The sequence below is a fragment of the Piliocolobus tephrosceles genome, chromosome X (assembly GCF_002776525.5).
Source record: "Piliocolobus tephrosceles isolate RC106 chromosome X, ASM277652v3, whole genome shotgun sequence".
NCBI lineage: Eukaryota > Metazoa > Chordata > Mammalia > Primates > Cercopithecidae > Piliocolobus > Piliocolobus tephrosceles.
The window spans coordinates 64,941,619-64,955,448 of NC_045455.1; the positions used below are offsets into that span (position 1 = coordinate 64,941,619).

A 13,830-nucleotide genomic window follows, 5' to 3' on the forward strand; every position below is an offset into this window, starting at 1 on the left:
TAATTGTGTAATCTCTTACATCATTATTTTTCCACCTACCACACCTATATGTTGTGACTGAACAGGATAAAAAAAGTCTTAATCTCTCTAATGTTAACTCTTGATCAGTTGCTATAGCCATCTATGAGATCGTATCTGGGCTTTGAAAAGAATGTTTAATTGCATTTTATTAGAGTTGTATGCTATTGATAGAGGATAAGAGAGGGCCAGGTGAGCTTGATGTCTATGTATTGATTGTCTTAACCTCCCTGAGCTTTAGATTTAACTTTTAGTCTTTTTTTATTGGACGGCTTCACATTTCTTAGGAATCTCAAATTCTGTATGGTATTTGAATCTTCACCAAATTAGAAGGAGAAAATCTGTAATGGTCAATGTATATCAGTTAAACTCTTCAGAATATGTGAGATGATAATAATTATCATTTATTGAGTTCTATGGGCCAGGAACTAAATGCTTTACAGTACAAAGATACTATATTAGATTGTCTACTTTTGGGAGGCGGGGCAGGAGAAGGGGAGATTTTCTTATGAGGGAAAAACTCCAAGATTACATCCCTGTTATCTTTCCTCCGAATAGTTTCTAAGTTATTTGATTAAAAATTATGTTTTAATTAGAATTTGATGGCCTTTTAAAAACTTTTACTGACACTCAACACGTTTGTTTTTGTAGGAGCTAAGGCTTTGGAACAGAAACCAGATGATGCACGATAGCATTGTCAAAGAGCTTATTGTCACATTCTTCTTGGGAGTTACTGTGGTCATTTTTCTTCCAAAGTATATTGTCCCTTTTTAATAAGTTACTTATACATTTTACCCATGACAAATTAGTCAAATAAAATAAAGGTTGTCTTTGAGAATTTTTAAATTGGTCTTTCATACAAGGTAAAGTAGCTCAAGTGTGACAGACATGTTGAGCAACACCTATTTACATTTTATGGATGTCTCATTTTCCTTCATTGGGTGGAGAATGTATGTAGATTTCATTCATAGTTATTGGGTGAGCTGATAAAGAATAGTATCATATTTACTATTTGACAGAGTATTAAAATGAAATGCTCTTTGTATTTTTTGTAAAAATGAATGTGGCCAGGCACAGTGGCTCATGCCTGTAATCCCAGCACTTTGGGAGGCCAAAGCTGGAGGATTACATGAGCCCAGGAGATCGAGTCTAGCCTGGAAAACAAAGCAAGACCCTGTCTATATTTAAAAAATAATGTATTTCTGTATTTTGTAACTTTAAAAAGTTATTCTGATGAATAATCTGGATAGGGAAAAACTGAAATTTTTTTTTTCTTTTTTTGTTAGATGAAGTTTTGCTCTTGTTGCCTAGGCTGGAGTGCAGTGGCTTGATCTCAGCTCACTGCAGCCTTCTCCTCCTGGGTTCAAGCAATTCTCCTGCCTCAGCCTCCCAGGTAGCTGGGACTACAGGCACGTGTCACAATGCCTGGCTAATTTTGTATTTTTAGCAGAGACTGGGTTTCACCATGTTGGCCAGGCTGGTCTCAAACTCCTGACCACAGGTGATCCACCCTCCTTGGCCTCCCAAAATACTGGGATTACAGGTAAGAGCCACTGCACCCGACCAAATTACATAGATTATGCTAATGAGAAAAGGAGATGAATTTTTTGACACAGCTTTATTCACTCACTGAAGAGCTTTAAAAATGAAGCTAAATATTAAGCCAAAAGGAAGGTACAAGAGTATTATTTATTTGAATTCTGTCTTGGATTAGCTTTTCCTAATTTAAAACCATTTGGTGTTTCTACAAACTCGAAAACTTAGAAATCTAAAACTGATTCATATTCTTTGTGTATTTGCTAGGATCTGTACATAACTGATGAAAAACTCATCTTTTTCTACATAGTTGCTGTTGCCGATGCAAAAAAGTCTTGCAAACTCAATCTAATTCCACTACTATGCTAAGAAAAGGGTATTCAATAGCTACTGTTTTTGTTGAACTTGGACTGTAAATAGTAGATGTTTAATTTGTTGAATTGAGTACATTGTAAGCTTTATAAGTAGTAAAATTCTATATTTATATATTTTATAGAAGAGATATGACTCAATTTTAAATACAAAGTTATAGTTCTATTATTTTGTTAACCATAGTATGTGATAGTAGATCTATACTTAACATATTTTAAAATAGTGATGATTGAAATAACGGCAAGGTGTAGATAAAACTGAAGGATTTCACATTCCTTTTTTATCATTTGGAGTTTACTGTATTTAACTGACTAGAGAACATCCTGTTCTTCAACCAAGCTGAATAGGCTGCATTGAATGCTATGAAAGCTCTATATCTGTGTGCTTTATATCCCATCTTGTTTCTAAGTGTAACTTCATTCTTTAAGAAACTTTAATTCCTTTGTATAATTATATTTTGGAATAAGCAAGTATGTACAATTAATGTGAAATTCCTTCTGAAGCAAGTTCTAAAATTAAATTTTACTGGAAATTGTACTAGATGTTAACAGTATTTAAGAAAGTCTCTTGGCTTACTAACATATACTTAAAATATATTTTTTCTTTCAACAATAGAAAATACTAAGATATTTTTATTTAGAACTGCCTAAATTGCTTTCTTTTTTTTCTTTTTTCGGGGTCTGGCGGCACGGAGTCCTACTCTGTCACCCAGGCTTGAGTGCAATGGCACCATCATAGTTCACTGTAGCCTTGAATTCCAGGGCTCAAGCCGTCCTTCTGCCTCTGCCTCCTGAGTAGCTGGGACTATAGGCAGGTGCCACCATACTGAGCTAATTCGTTAAACATTTTTTTTTTGGTTGAGACGAGGTCTTGCTACATTGCCCAGAGTGGTCCCTGAATTCCCAGCCTCAAGTGATCTACTGCCTTGGCCTCCCAAAGTGCTGGCATCATGGACATGAACCACTGCACCTGGCCCCTAAGTTCTTTTCTTGAATAATATCTTTCTTTTCTTTTCTTTTCTTTTTTTATTTTTTGAGGTGGAGTCTCACCCTGTTGCCCAAGCTGGAGTGCAATGGTGTGATCTTGGCTTACTGCAACTTCCACCTCCCGGGTTCAAGCAATTCTCCTGCCTCAGCTTCCTGAGTAGCTAGGATTACAGGTGTGCACCACCACGCCCAGCTAATTTTTTGTATATTTAGTAGAGATGGGGTTTCACTTATGGGCCAGGCTTGTCTCGAACTCTTGACCTCGTGATCCACCCGCCTTGGCCTCCCAAAGTGCTGGGATTACAGGTGTGAGCCACCGCACCTGGCCAGGTAATATCTTAGTATCATGCCATTGACATTTATCCTCTAATTATTTCAGAGGTGGCCTTCAGAAGACAGCCTCTTTGGTAAAATTGCTATTGAGGGTATTTCACTGAAAAACAAATTTATCTTTAAATTTAAATCCAGGAAAAAATTTAAACTTTTAAGCTTCTATTTTTATCAGACGGTAAAAAATTTATAACTCAGAATATTACCTTTTCCCCTTTTTGTGTGATAGATTGCTTGGTTTTAGTTACTGATTACTTAATAAGTTACTCAAATCTAGGATTTTGGTATAATGGTTCTTCTCTAGAATATAGTGTGCGTGACAGAGTATATTTAAAATTTTTATTAAGGCTCATGGGGCAGTCCTTGAGGAAACCAGACCTTGGAGATCGCCAGGCAGGATTAGTGGCAGGAATTGAGAGAACAGCCTCACAGAGCTCATTGGGGACCATCCCCCAGGCACAAGAGTGTCTCAAGGAAGCAGTCTTCTCCCACATCCCCCAAAGATAGCTACCAGAGGGTCAGTCCTCTGAGCCCTTCTCAGTGTAGAAAAGACAAGTGTCAAAAGCTTCCCCACTCACCCCAGGATTGCCTTCTATGACAACATGTCATTTGGCCTCACTGAGGCTGAGCAGAGGATACTGGCCCTCCCAGGATATTTTGGGTCAAATGAAGAGGATGAAACCACAAGTACACTTAGCGTGGAGAAGCTGGTGATCTAGACTGAGAATCAGCCTGAGCTTTACACAGCTGGGGTCTGCTACTCGTGTTTTGTAGACTTTTATGTAACTATTTGTACCATGGGACAGAATGTGAGGAGGAAGTAACACACACAGAGGAGAATGTGTGTGTATGCATGTGTTTGAATTCACAAGGAAGAAATTATTTATCTTGAGCTTTTTCCTTTGTTATTCAATTTTTATTGATTTGTTACTAATAACAATGATAAAATGTAAACAAGAGCAAATAGGGCTTGGTCTGTCATGTGGCTATGAAAGTTAAGATACGACTTTTGAGTAGGACATGCTCTGAACATTGCATTGGCAGTTTCCAACCTGAAGCAGAAATCTGGAACCTTAACTAAAAAGGGATGGAGCAAAGTTAACTTGGTGTCGTAACTCTGAATTGCAATTTATTAAGTTATAAATACATTAAGAATTTGACTCTACAATGGCAGCAACAAACAGGTTTCATATTTGGCTGATTAAGTAGTTATGACCGTTAGACTGCTGAGCTACTTAGAAATGGTGATACCGCAGATATTCAAGAACTTTCAGATTAGAGTCCAGGTGACTTGACAAAATTATACGAATTAATTCTGCTTTAAAAAGATAATGTAAGAAGCTGGTGGTTCAGGTAGTGAGTCAAATGAAGAGCCATCTGTTCTGAGCAAATAAATAGTAACTGTTTTGGAAAGGACAGTATTGTCTTCTGAGGAAATGGGCAGTAGGTACTGACCATTCCACTACCTGGGACCAGGATGCTGATTACAATGTTCCTGGACCAAATTGGCAGCAGAGACCTCAGCGGGGGAACTGGTGCATGGATATTGTTCTTAAACATAACTTTATTATATTGTTCAGAAAGAAAATGCATTAATTAACTTTAGGTATATATAAACGGGTAGAACAGTTTACAGTTTTACAGTTTAAGCTTTTTTTTTTTTTTTTTTTTTTTTTTTTTTGATACTGTCCCTGTTGCCAGGCTGGAGTGCAATGGCACGATTTCAGCTCACTGCAACCTCCACCTCCTGGTTTCAAGCAATTCTTCTTCCTTGGCCTCCCAAGTAACTGGGACTACAGGCACATGCCACCATGCCCAGCTAATTTTTGAATTTTTAGTAGAGACGAGGTTTCACCATATTGACCAGGATAGTCTCAAGCTCCTAACCTTGTGATCCACCCACCTCGGCCTCCCAAAGTGTAGGGATTACAGGTGTCAGCTACAGCGCCCGGTGAAGCTTTTTAAATTAGAAGTATGAGTTAAAGAAGGAAATAGAGGAAATAAGCCTTTGTGGAAATTTAGAATCCCTTTTGTTTGCATTTTCAGTCTTCTACACTTTACAGACTCCCCTCCGCCCCCGCAACAGAGTCTAGCTCTGTCATCCATGCTGGAGTGCGGTGGCGCAATCTTGGCTCACTGCAACCTCCGCCTCCCGGGTTCAAGTGATTCTCCTGCCTTAGCCTCCCAAGTAGCTGGGATTACATGCACCCACCATCATGCCCTGCTAATTTTTGTATTTTTAGAAGAGACAGGGTTTCACTGTGTTGGCCAGGCTGGTCTCGAAATCCTGACCTTGTGATCCCCCCACCTTGGCCTCCCAAAATACTGGGATTACAAGCGTGCCTCACCATGCCTGGCCACAGACAAGACATTTGAGGTTCAGGGAGAGTAACAGGATTGGCTAGGACATGCATGGATAATTATTCTAAATATCATGCTCTTTCTACTGTCATCACAAACTTTACAAGTCTTTTTTTTTTGAGACAGGGTCTCACTCTGTCACTCAAGCTGGAGTACAGTGGCGCAATCTTGGCTCACTGCAACCTCTGCCTTCCGGGTTCAAGCAACTCTCGTGCCTCAGCCTCCTGAGTAGCTGGAATTACAGGTACCTGCCACCATGTCCGACTAATTTTTGTATTTTTAGTAGAGATGGAGTTTGGCCATGTTGGCCAAGCTGGTCTTGAACTCCTGACCTCAGTTGATCTGCCTGCCTTGGCCTCCCAGAGTGCTGGGATTACAGGTGTGAGTCACCACACCCGGCCTACAAATCTTCTGTAATAGCAGAAACATCAGGAGAAAGCTGGCCCATTTTTTTTTTTTGTAATAAGAAGGTATGAAGAGACACCTCTATTAGCTTTTCCCAATGGAAGGAAGCTTCCTTCTGCTTCATGAAATGTTAGGACTGGTCGTGCAACTTGCTTTGTTTGGCAGTAGGGGCTACATAAAAGAACCTAAAGGTCTTGTTCTTTACTAGAAGTCTGTCATTAGTTATATGGGCAGTCTGCAATCTCATGCACTTCCCTTCAACCCTTGACCCTAATGACTTATCTGTATCCCTTGAGTAGCTGCACTTTCCTTCTTTTTCATGGTGACCCCTCTAACTGCCACACCCATCCTGCCTTTTAGATTATGTTTCCTTTCTTCCTTTTAGAGTTTATCAGGATGTCAGCCTGCTGGTGATGTTTCAGAGACCATTGGAGAGAGTGGAATTAGATGGGAAAAACATCACAAATGCAAATACTACAATTTAAAATTTTTCTCTCATATTTGTTGCATTGCCACTTCATTTGTGTCCTTTTAATTGAAAATCAAAATATAGCTCCTTTTGGCAATGTTTTAATTACCTTTTAGGAATAGCAGGGGTAGATTACTCAGAGCTCTCTGACAGCTGGTATTTGCTGATGCCAGGAAGAGGAAACCAGACTTTTTAATCTTCATTTTCTTTATTATACCACAAAGCTTTGTTCTTTTTCTAAGTTCACAGGCCTGCATGCCAAGCTTTGAGGACAAAGGGTACATGCTCGGTTGTTTTGATTTCACAGTGATGTGCCCTACAGTGTCAGACCAAAACAGATATGAGAAGGGTGGAAAGTAGAGGAAAACACTATGAACAGAAAGATTTTCTGTTAAATTATTTTCTTCTCCATTATCACACATCTAAATTAATTTTGCAGCGAGCTAACACCAGCATCTAACATGTTCACTATCTACCTAGCCCACTTTTCTGAAGCTCTAACTGAAATCTCTGGGCTGGGCACGGTGGCTGGCTTACGCCTGTAATCCCAGCACTTTGGGAGGCCGAGGCAGGCAGATCACCGGAGGTCAGGAGTTCGAGACCAGCCTGGCCAACATGGTGAAACCCAGCTTCCACTAAACATACAAAAATCAGCCAGGCTTGGTGGCTGTCGCCTGTAATCCCAACTACTTGGGAGGTTGAGGCAGGAGAATTGCTTGAACCTGGGAGGCGGAGGTTGCAGTGAGCCAAGATTGTGCTACTTTACTCCAGTCTGGGTGACAGAGCAAGACTGTCTCAAAAAATAAATAAATAAAATAAAATCTCTGTATTTCAAAGTTAAGTTCATTTGGTCTCTGCCTCTGAGACAAAGGAAGATGCCTCAAGCATTGTCTTTGGTGGACATGTGGGAAACTTCATTAGAAATAATCTAATCTTCACCATTGTGTCCCTAGGTCCTAGCCCTTGTGGCTGCCGTAGAGTAGGAGCTCAATCAAATTTGTTCAATGAATGACCAGCTATTCAAAAGCTTTCCAGAAAAAGGGGAACACAAACTTCTACAAGAAACAAGGCATGCTGGCATTAGATTGATCATCAGCTGCACTAAAAATGGTGGAATAATAGCTTGAAAGTTCAGGGGGAAAATGATTTTCAATTTGTGACACCTCTACCCAGTCAAATTACTTGCAAGGGCAATATAAAGACATTGTTACACATGCAAAGACTCAGAAAGCTTACCTGCCAGGCACCTTTTCATGAGGAGTTATTAGAGCATCAGTTATTTTCCATCAGTAAAACAGCAGAGTATCCTGAGGAAGCCATGGGATTCAGGCAGCTGCAGATGTGACCCAGAATGTCAGTTTTGTGGGTGACTAAGCCACAAGTTCATATTTGAGCAAGAATGGAGGATCCAGGAAACAAAGGTATTTCATGGAACATACAGTTGGAAGAACCTGAAGATATACTTCAGGCAAAGAAAATGAAAATAAGAAAAGCACCTAGAAATTTTATTTTCTGAAAGACTCTACAAGAAAATCATAATACAAATATGAATTAAACTGAGTCATCAATGGGCTTTCAAAAGAAAAATATTCCAAGAAAATAGAATGGGTAAGATGGCACAGATTTCTTTCAACAACAAAGTACTAGGCAAAGCGACAACAACAAAGTAACCATGATTTTGAGAAACTGAGTAGCACAGGGTTGAGACATTGTGATTACACAGAGGAAAATCAATCACAGCATACTACTTGGCTCTGCTGTGGACCAACATTTTCATAATGTTAATGCTGCTTATTGGTTATTGTCTATTAGAACCAACTTATAGAAGACTTAGGCCGGGTGTGGTGGCTCACGCCTGTAATCCCAGCACTTTGGGAGGCCGAGGCAGGCAGATATCGAGACCATCCTGGTCAACATGGTGAAACCCCGTCTCTATTAGAAATACAAAAATTATCTGGGCATGGTGGTGTGCGCCTATAGTCCCAGCTACACAGGAGGCTGAGACGGGAGAATCGCTTGTACCCCAGAGGCGGAGGTTGCAGTGAGCCGAGACGGTGCCACTGCACTCCAGCCTGGCAACAGAGCGAGACTCCATCTCAAAAAAAAAAAAAAAAAGACTTAGTTTCAGACAGGAATATAAATGTTAACAGTCATGGAAATCTAAGAGTACAGCTTTGAAAAGTTTGGAGGTACAGAGGTTTGAGGTTGCAATGAGCTATGATTGTACCAGAGGTACTCCAGCCTGGGCAACAGAGGGAGGCCTCATTTCTAAAGAAATTTGGAGGTAGAAGCAGAGGTGGGGAGTTCAAGGGAAGTAGGAGTTTCTCCTATCATGAAATGGAGAACCAAGAGACGCTGTCTATATTTAATAGAACTAAAAACAAAAGTTTAAAGATATTAAAGTTAACTAAAGTGAACAATAGGACTAAAAATTGTGGTGTTAACTACCATGTGCACCTTAGGGAGGTGAATTAAGCTGACTTTTTATCAGTCCTTGCAGGAGTCAATGTCACAAAATAGCAGCTTAATCCTATTCATACAGTTGAAGATCAGGAGAATTTAAAACCACAAAGGTCAAAGTGGTTGCCCTTTGGAACTGAGACTGAGGCTGGGGAGATAAAAAGCAAGGAACAATTGCTTTTTGTTGTAGGGCTTCCTCTACTCTTTTTTTTTTTTCGTTTTTTTTTTTTTCCTTTGACAAAACAAAAACCAAACATAACAATCCTGGTGAGGGTCACAGATCATCTATTTTAATGCCTGGAAATATATTCAGTGAGTCATCTTGTAGCTCTTAAACCAAAGTTAAAAAGTATAAGAAAGTCTATAACTGTAGACTACAAAGCAGTTAATACAGAATGAAAACTCCCAGTCATCTCAGGAGAAGTGGTGTTTTATTTCTGGTTGCTGCCAGAAATATTCCTGTATATATCCAGAAGCTCTCCTGGCTAGGTATCCACAGCTTGGCAACAGCTGCATAAAAAGGGGGCCAGACCTCTCACCATCCCTTCTCCCCTACCCTCACCAGTCTGTTCTTACTGAGTTACAGGTTGAATTGCATCCCCTGCAAAATACATGCTGGAGTCCTCATGTGCAGTACCTCAGAATGTGATCTTATTTGGAAATAGGGTTGTTGCAGATGTAATTAGTTAAGATGAGGCCACACTGGGTTAGGGTGGTCCCTCAATCTGATATGACTGGTGTCCTTATACAAGGGGAAATTTACATTCAGAGACAGCACATAAAGGAAAGGCAATGTGAGGGAGAAGGCCATCTACAAGTCAAGTATAGAAGCCTGGAACAGATCTTTTCCTTCCAGCCCTCAGAAGAAACAACACTGTCAACACCTTTATTTTGGACCTCTAGCCTCCGGAAGTATGAGATAATAAATGTGTTGAAACCATTCATTTAGCCTGTGGGACTTTGTTACAGCAGCCCTGGCAAACTAATACTCTGATGGAACAAGGGAAAGAGTCCCTTTCATGACTGCCAACACTGGGTGGGAAAGAAAAGCATTAGGCACCTTTGTCGTCATCTCCCCTGATGCTGTTATAAAATTTAATCTGATAAAAATCTGTGTCTGTTGCTCAGTTCAGCATTCAGAGTACAGGTATGGGTATGGGTAGTACTGGGTTTTTTTTGTTTGTTTTTTGAGACGGAGTTTCGCTTTGTCGCCCAGGCTGGAGTGCAGTGGCACGATCTTGCTTCACTGCAAGCTCCACCTCCCAGGTTCAAATGATTCTCGTGCCTCAGCCTCCCAAGTAGTTGGGGTTACAGGTGCCAGCCACCACGTCTGGCTAATTTTTGTATTTTTAGTAGAGACAGGGTTTCACCATGTAGGCCATGGCTAGTCACGAACTCCTGACCTCAGGCAATCTGCCTACCTCGGCCTCCCAAAGTGCTGGGATTACAGGCGTGAGCCACCGTGCCTGGCCTTGTTTGTTTTTAATTGAAACTAGTCTTTGTATAGAGTACAAAGAAAGCAGTGCAGATGTTGCAAATGTTGATTTGTAGCATTTCCCTTCTCATCACCACACTACAGAATAGTTGTACGTTAACTCTGACATTGTGGAAGGAAGGCAATTGGAGCTGGCCAGAGCAAAGTCATTTTGTTCCTGAATGCCATTTTACAACTGCCAAACTGTAGAATGTACTTGCTGATGTTGCAGACAAAATTGCTGCCACTTTTGAAAAGGACTTTGCTGAGGACAGAACTTTTCTCAAACCCCTTCATCAAGGACTTTTGCCTAGAAACCAATGAACTGTCATGATAATGCTTTATCTTTAAAATAGTGGGTTATGAAAGTTATGGATGAACTAGTGAGAACTGACTTCTTCCTTTAAAAACCCTACCCAAAAATAGCTGGTCAGGACACAATTCAAATGCTTTCGGAATCTGTGTTCCTTGAACTGCAATTCTCAGACTGCCAATAAACTTATTTACTTGGATTTCAGTCTCTGTGACTCTGGTTGACACATTATAATGAACATGTTCAGCGCTTACAAGTGAAGCGTAACCAGATATTGTTCACAATAATCCTATGAGGTAGGTTCTGTACTTTTATATAGAGGGATTTAGTTACTCTGCTGTATTAGTTTCCTAAGGCTTCTGTAACAAACTATGACAAACTAAATGGCTAAAACGACACGAATTTATTACCTTACAGTTCTGGAGGTCAGAAATAACAGCTCACTGGGTTAAAATCAAGGCTTCAGCATGCATGGTGGTGCTTCCCCGAGTCCCAGCCACTCAGGAAGCTGAGGTGGATGGATCGCTTGAGCCCAGGAGCTCAAAACCAGTCCTGGCAACATAACAAGACCCTGTTTCAAAAAAAAAAAATCAAGATGTCAGCTGGACTGTTACTTCTGGAAGCTCTGGGGAACAATTTTTTTTTTTTTTCTTCTTTCTTTTTTTTTTTTTTTTTTGGCAACAGGGTCTCGCTCTGTCACCAAAGCTGGACTGCAGTGGTGGGATCATGGGCCCTCTCCAGCTCTAGTGATCCTCCTGCCCCAGTCCCCCAAACAGCTGGGACCACAGCACCCGCCACCATGTCTAGCTAATTTTTCATAGAGACGAGGGAATCACTGTTACCCAGGCTGATCTCGAACTCCTGGACTCGAGGGGTCCTCTCCCGCCTCTGCCTCCCAAAGCACTGGGATTGCAAACATGAGACACTGTGCCTGCTCCTCTTCCAGCTTCTTGAGGACAGCTGCATTCTTTGGCTCTTGCCCCTTCCTCCACCTTCAAATAGCTTTCTGATTCTGACCTTTTCGGGCCCCCTTCCACTTTAGAGAACCCTTGTAATTACACTGGGCCTAACCACATACTCCAAGATCATCTCCTCATTTTAAAGTCAGCTGATTAGCAACCTTAATTCTATCTGCAATCTTAATCCCCTTTGCCAAGCAAGAGAACAAACGCACAGGTTCCAGGGAGTAGGATGTGGGCATCCTGAGGCGGGGCATTATCCTGCCTTCCACAATTGCCCAAGGTCATACAGCTAGTAAGTGCTAGCTAGCACTGAGTGCTGTGCCCATGAAATTTATCTACATAGGCTTTCACTTAACCTGCAGACAGAACTCAGTGGGAGATACTTTCCCTCAATATTATTAGCATTGTCCCACTGCAACGTGGAACAACAGCTTTAAAACGTGCTCTTCGTAGGCCCGGCTACTCCAAAAACAGCGCCTCCCGCCAGACTCAGGCGGCTTCCTTCACCCACAACCCTAGAGACGACCCGCAGGGCCCGCCCCGCGGAAGCCGCTGGTTGCCAGGCCAAGAGTGGACGAGGGTTGCCGGGGAAGCGGGTGAGTGGTCCCCGCCCTGGAGGGCCGCCTCTGGAGAGGGGAGCGCGGCGCGTGGTGGCGGCGCGGAGCCTAGTGGGAGCGACGGGGAGCGAGGGGGAGACGCGCCCCAGGCGCGCGGCGGCGCCCCTCATTTCCGCCTCGCGGTCTGGGTCCCTCGCCGCCTTGGGGTGTGGGCGCGCGGGGCCGCGGGAGCCGGCAGGGCGGAGCGGCTTTTCCAGGAGAAAGGGCCCTTACGGGTGAGCGGGGCCACTGGGCTCCGCAGTGGTGCAATTGCAGCGCGGGCGCCTGTCCCGACCCAACGGGTTCTCGATCGCTGCCCGGAAAGAACCAATGAGAAACGCTGTTGCAGCTAAAAAGTTAATAAGCGCAGGGCTGGCCAAACCAGAACAGGGTCTCAGACCTGTTTCCCAGAGAATTCGGGGGCGAAGGTTTTAAATGGTATTTTGGCGGCAGGGGGCTGGGAAACTAAAACAATTGACCGGCTGGGGATGAAATCACAGGAGCGTCTGAAACTCGGAGCTGCTTCGTTGGTTCCCAGGAGGGGGTGGGGTCAGTTTCCCTTGTCTTGAAGTGAACATGAAATCCCTCGTAGTTATCCTAGCCTCTGTGCTAGAATAAGAAAACGACAATACGAAAACCTAGCCCGTGAGGTTAGAAGCAAGATGAGTCATGTTAGATTTCTCTCATTATTTATACATCTGTAAAGGTGGTTTCAGGCACTTTCTGAATTTAGTCCATGTCTCACCTGTGATCCCTCCTCTGGGTATTTGCAAATCACTTTATTAGATTTTTAAAATTATTGTGGCAGGCATACGAAGGGGCCGATATACTTTTGCCATGTTCAGAGTGTATTCAGGTCTTGTAATGATCATATGAGTGTAATATTGAGTAAGAGGCAAATGTGGGCAGAAAAGATCAGATATGATTTTCAGCTAAGAAGTCTGGTTGCTCTTATTTTTCAGTTACTCTCCATTGCATAGAATAAAGCCCCGAAGAAACGAAGAATAAGAACATGGGAAAACTTGGCTTCCATGTTAAACCTTGTAAATACCAGGTGTTAGAATAGTGGTAAAGGACTTGTTTCTTTCACATCTATGTACTCTCAAAGACCTCATCAGTCTTGGAAAAACATTGTTTCGAAGACAATGTGTATGATTGATTTGGTTATATGAAGACATTATTTCTAGGATTTCCTCGTAATTCTGTGATAAGCAGGAATACAAACTGGAATTTTTACAGGTCACTATGGTAGAGGTTTTAGTTTGATTTTTGCTTTGCCTGTCATGCTCTCTCTTCCTTATAATTCTTTGTGGTATGATTAAAAAACGAACACTAGGGCTGGATGCGGTGGCTCACGCCTGTAATCCCAGCACTTTGGGGGGCCGAGGTGGGCGGATCACCTGAGGTCGGGAGTTCGAGACCAGCCTGACCAACATGAAGAAACCCCATCTCTACTAAAAATACAAAATTAACCTGGTGTGGTGGCACATGTCTGTAATCCCAGCTACTCGGGAGGCTGAGGCAGGAGAATCGCTTGAACCTGGGAGG

The 13,830-nt window shown here is 42.1% G+C and overlaps 1 protein-coding gene across 3 annotated transcripts in view; it reads left to right on the forward strand.

Annotated features, from left to right (window-relative positions):
• The first annotated feature begins 12,152 nt into the window (after positions 1-12,152).
• NEK3 (NIMA related kinase 3) overlaps positions 12,153-13,830 on the forward strand; it is a 30,868-nt gene continuing 29,190 nt past the window's right edge. Inside the window, exon 1 of one of the 3 annotated variants that reach the window (XM_023187286.2) lies at positions 12,153-12,282. Coding sequence is in view for 1 of the 3 variants with exons in the window: in XM_023187284.1 (XP_023043052.1) it covers positions 13,314-13,325 (12 nt within the window). In the remaining 2 variants the exon portion in view is untranslated. The other 2 variants (XM_023187287.1, XM_023187284.1) reach the window with 2 other exon arrangements.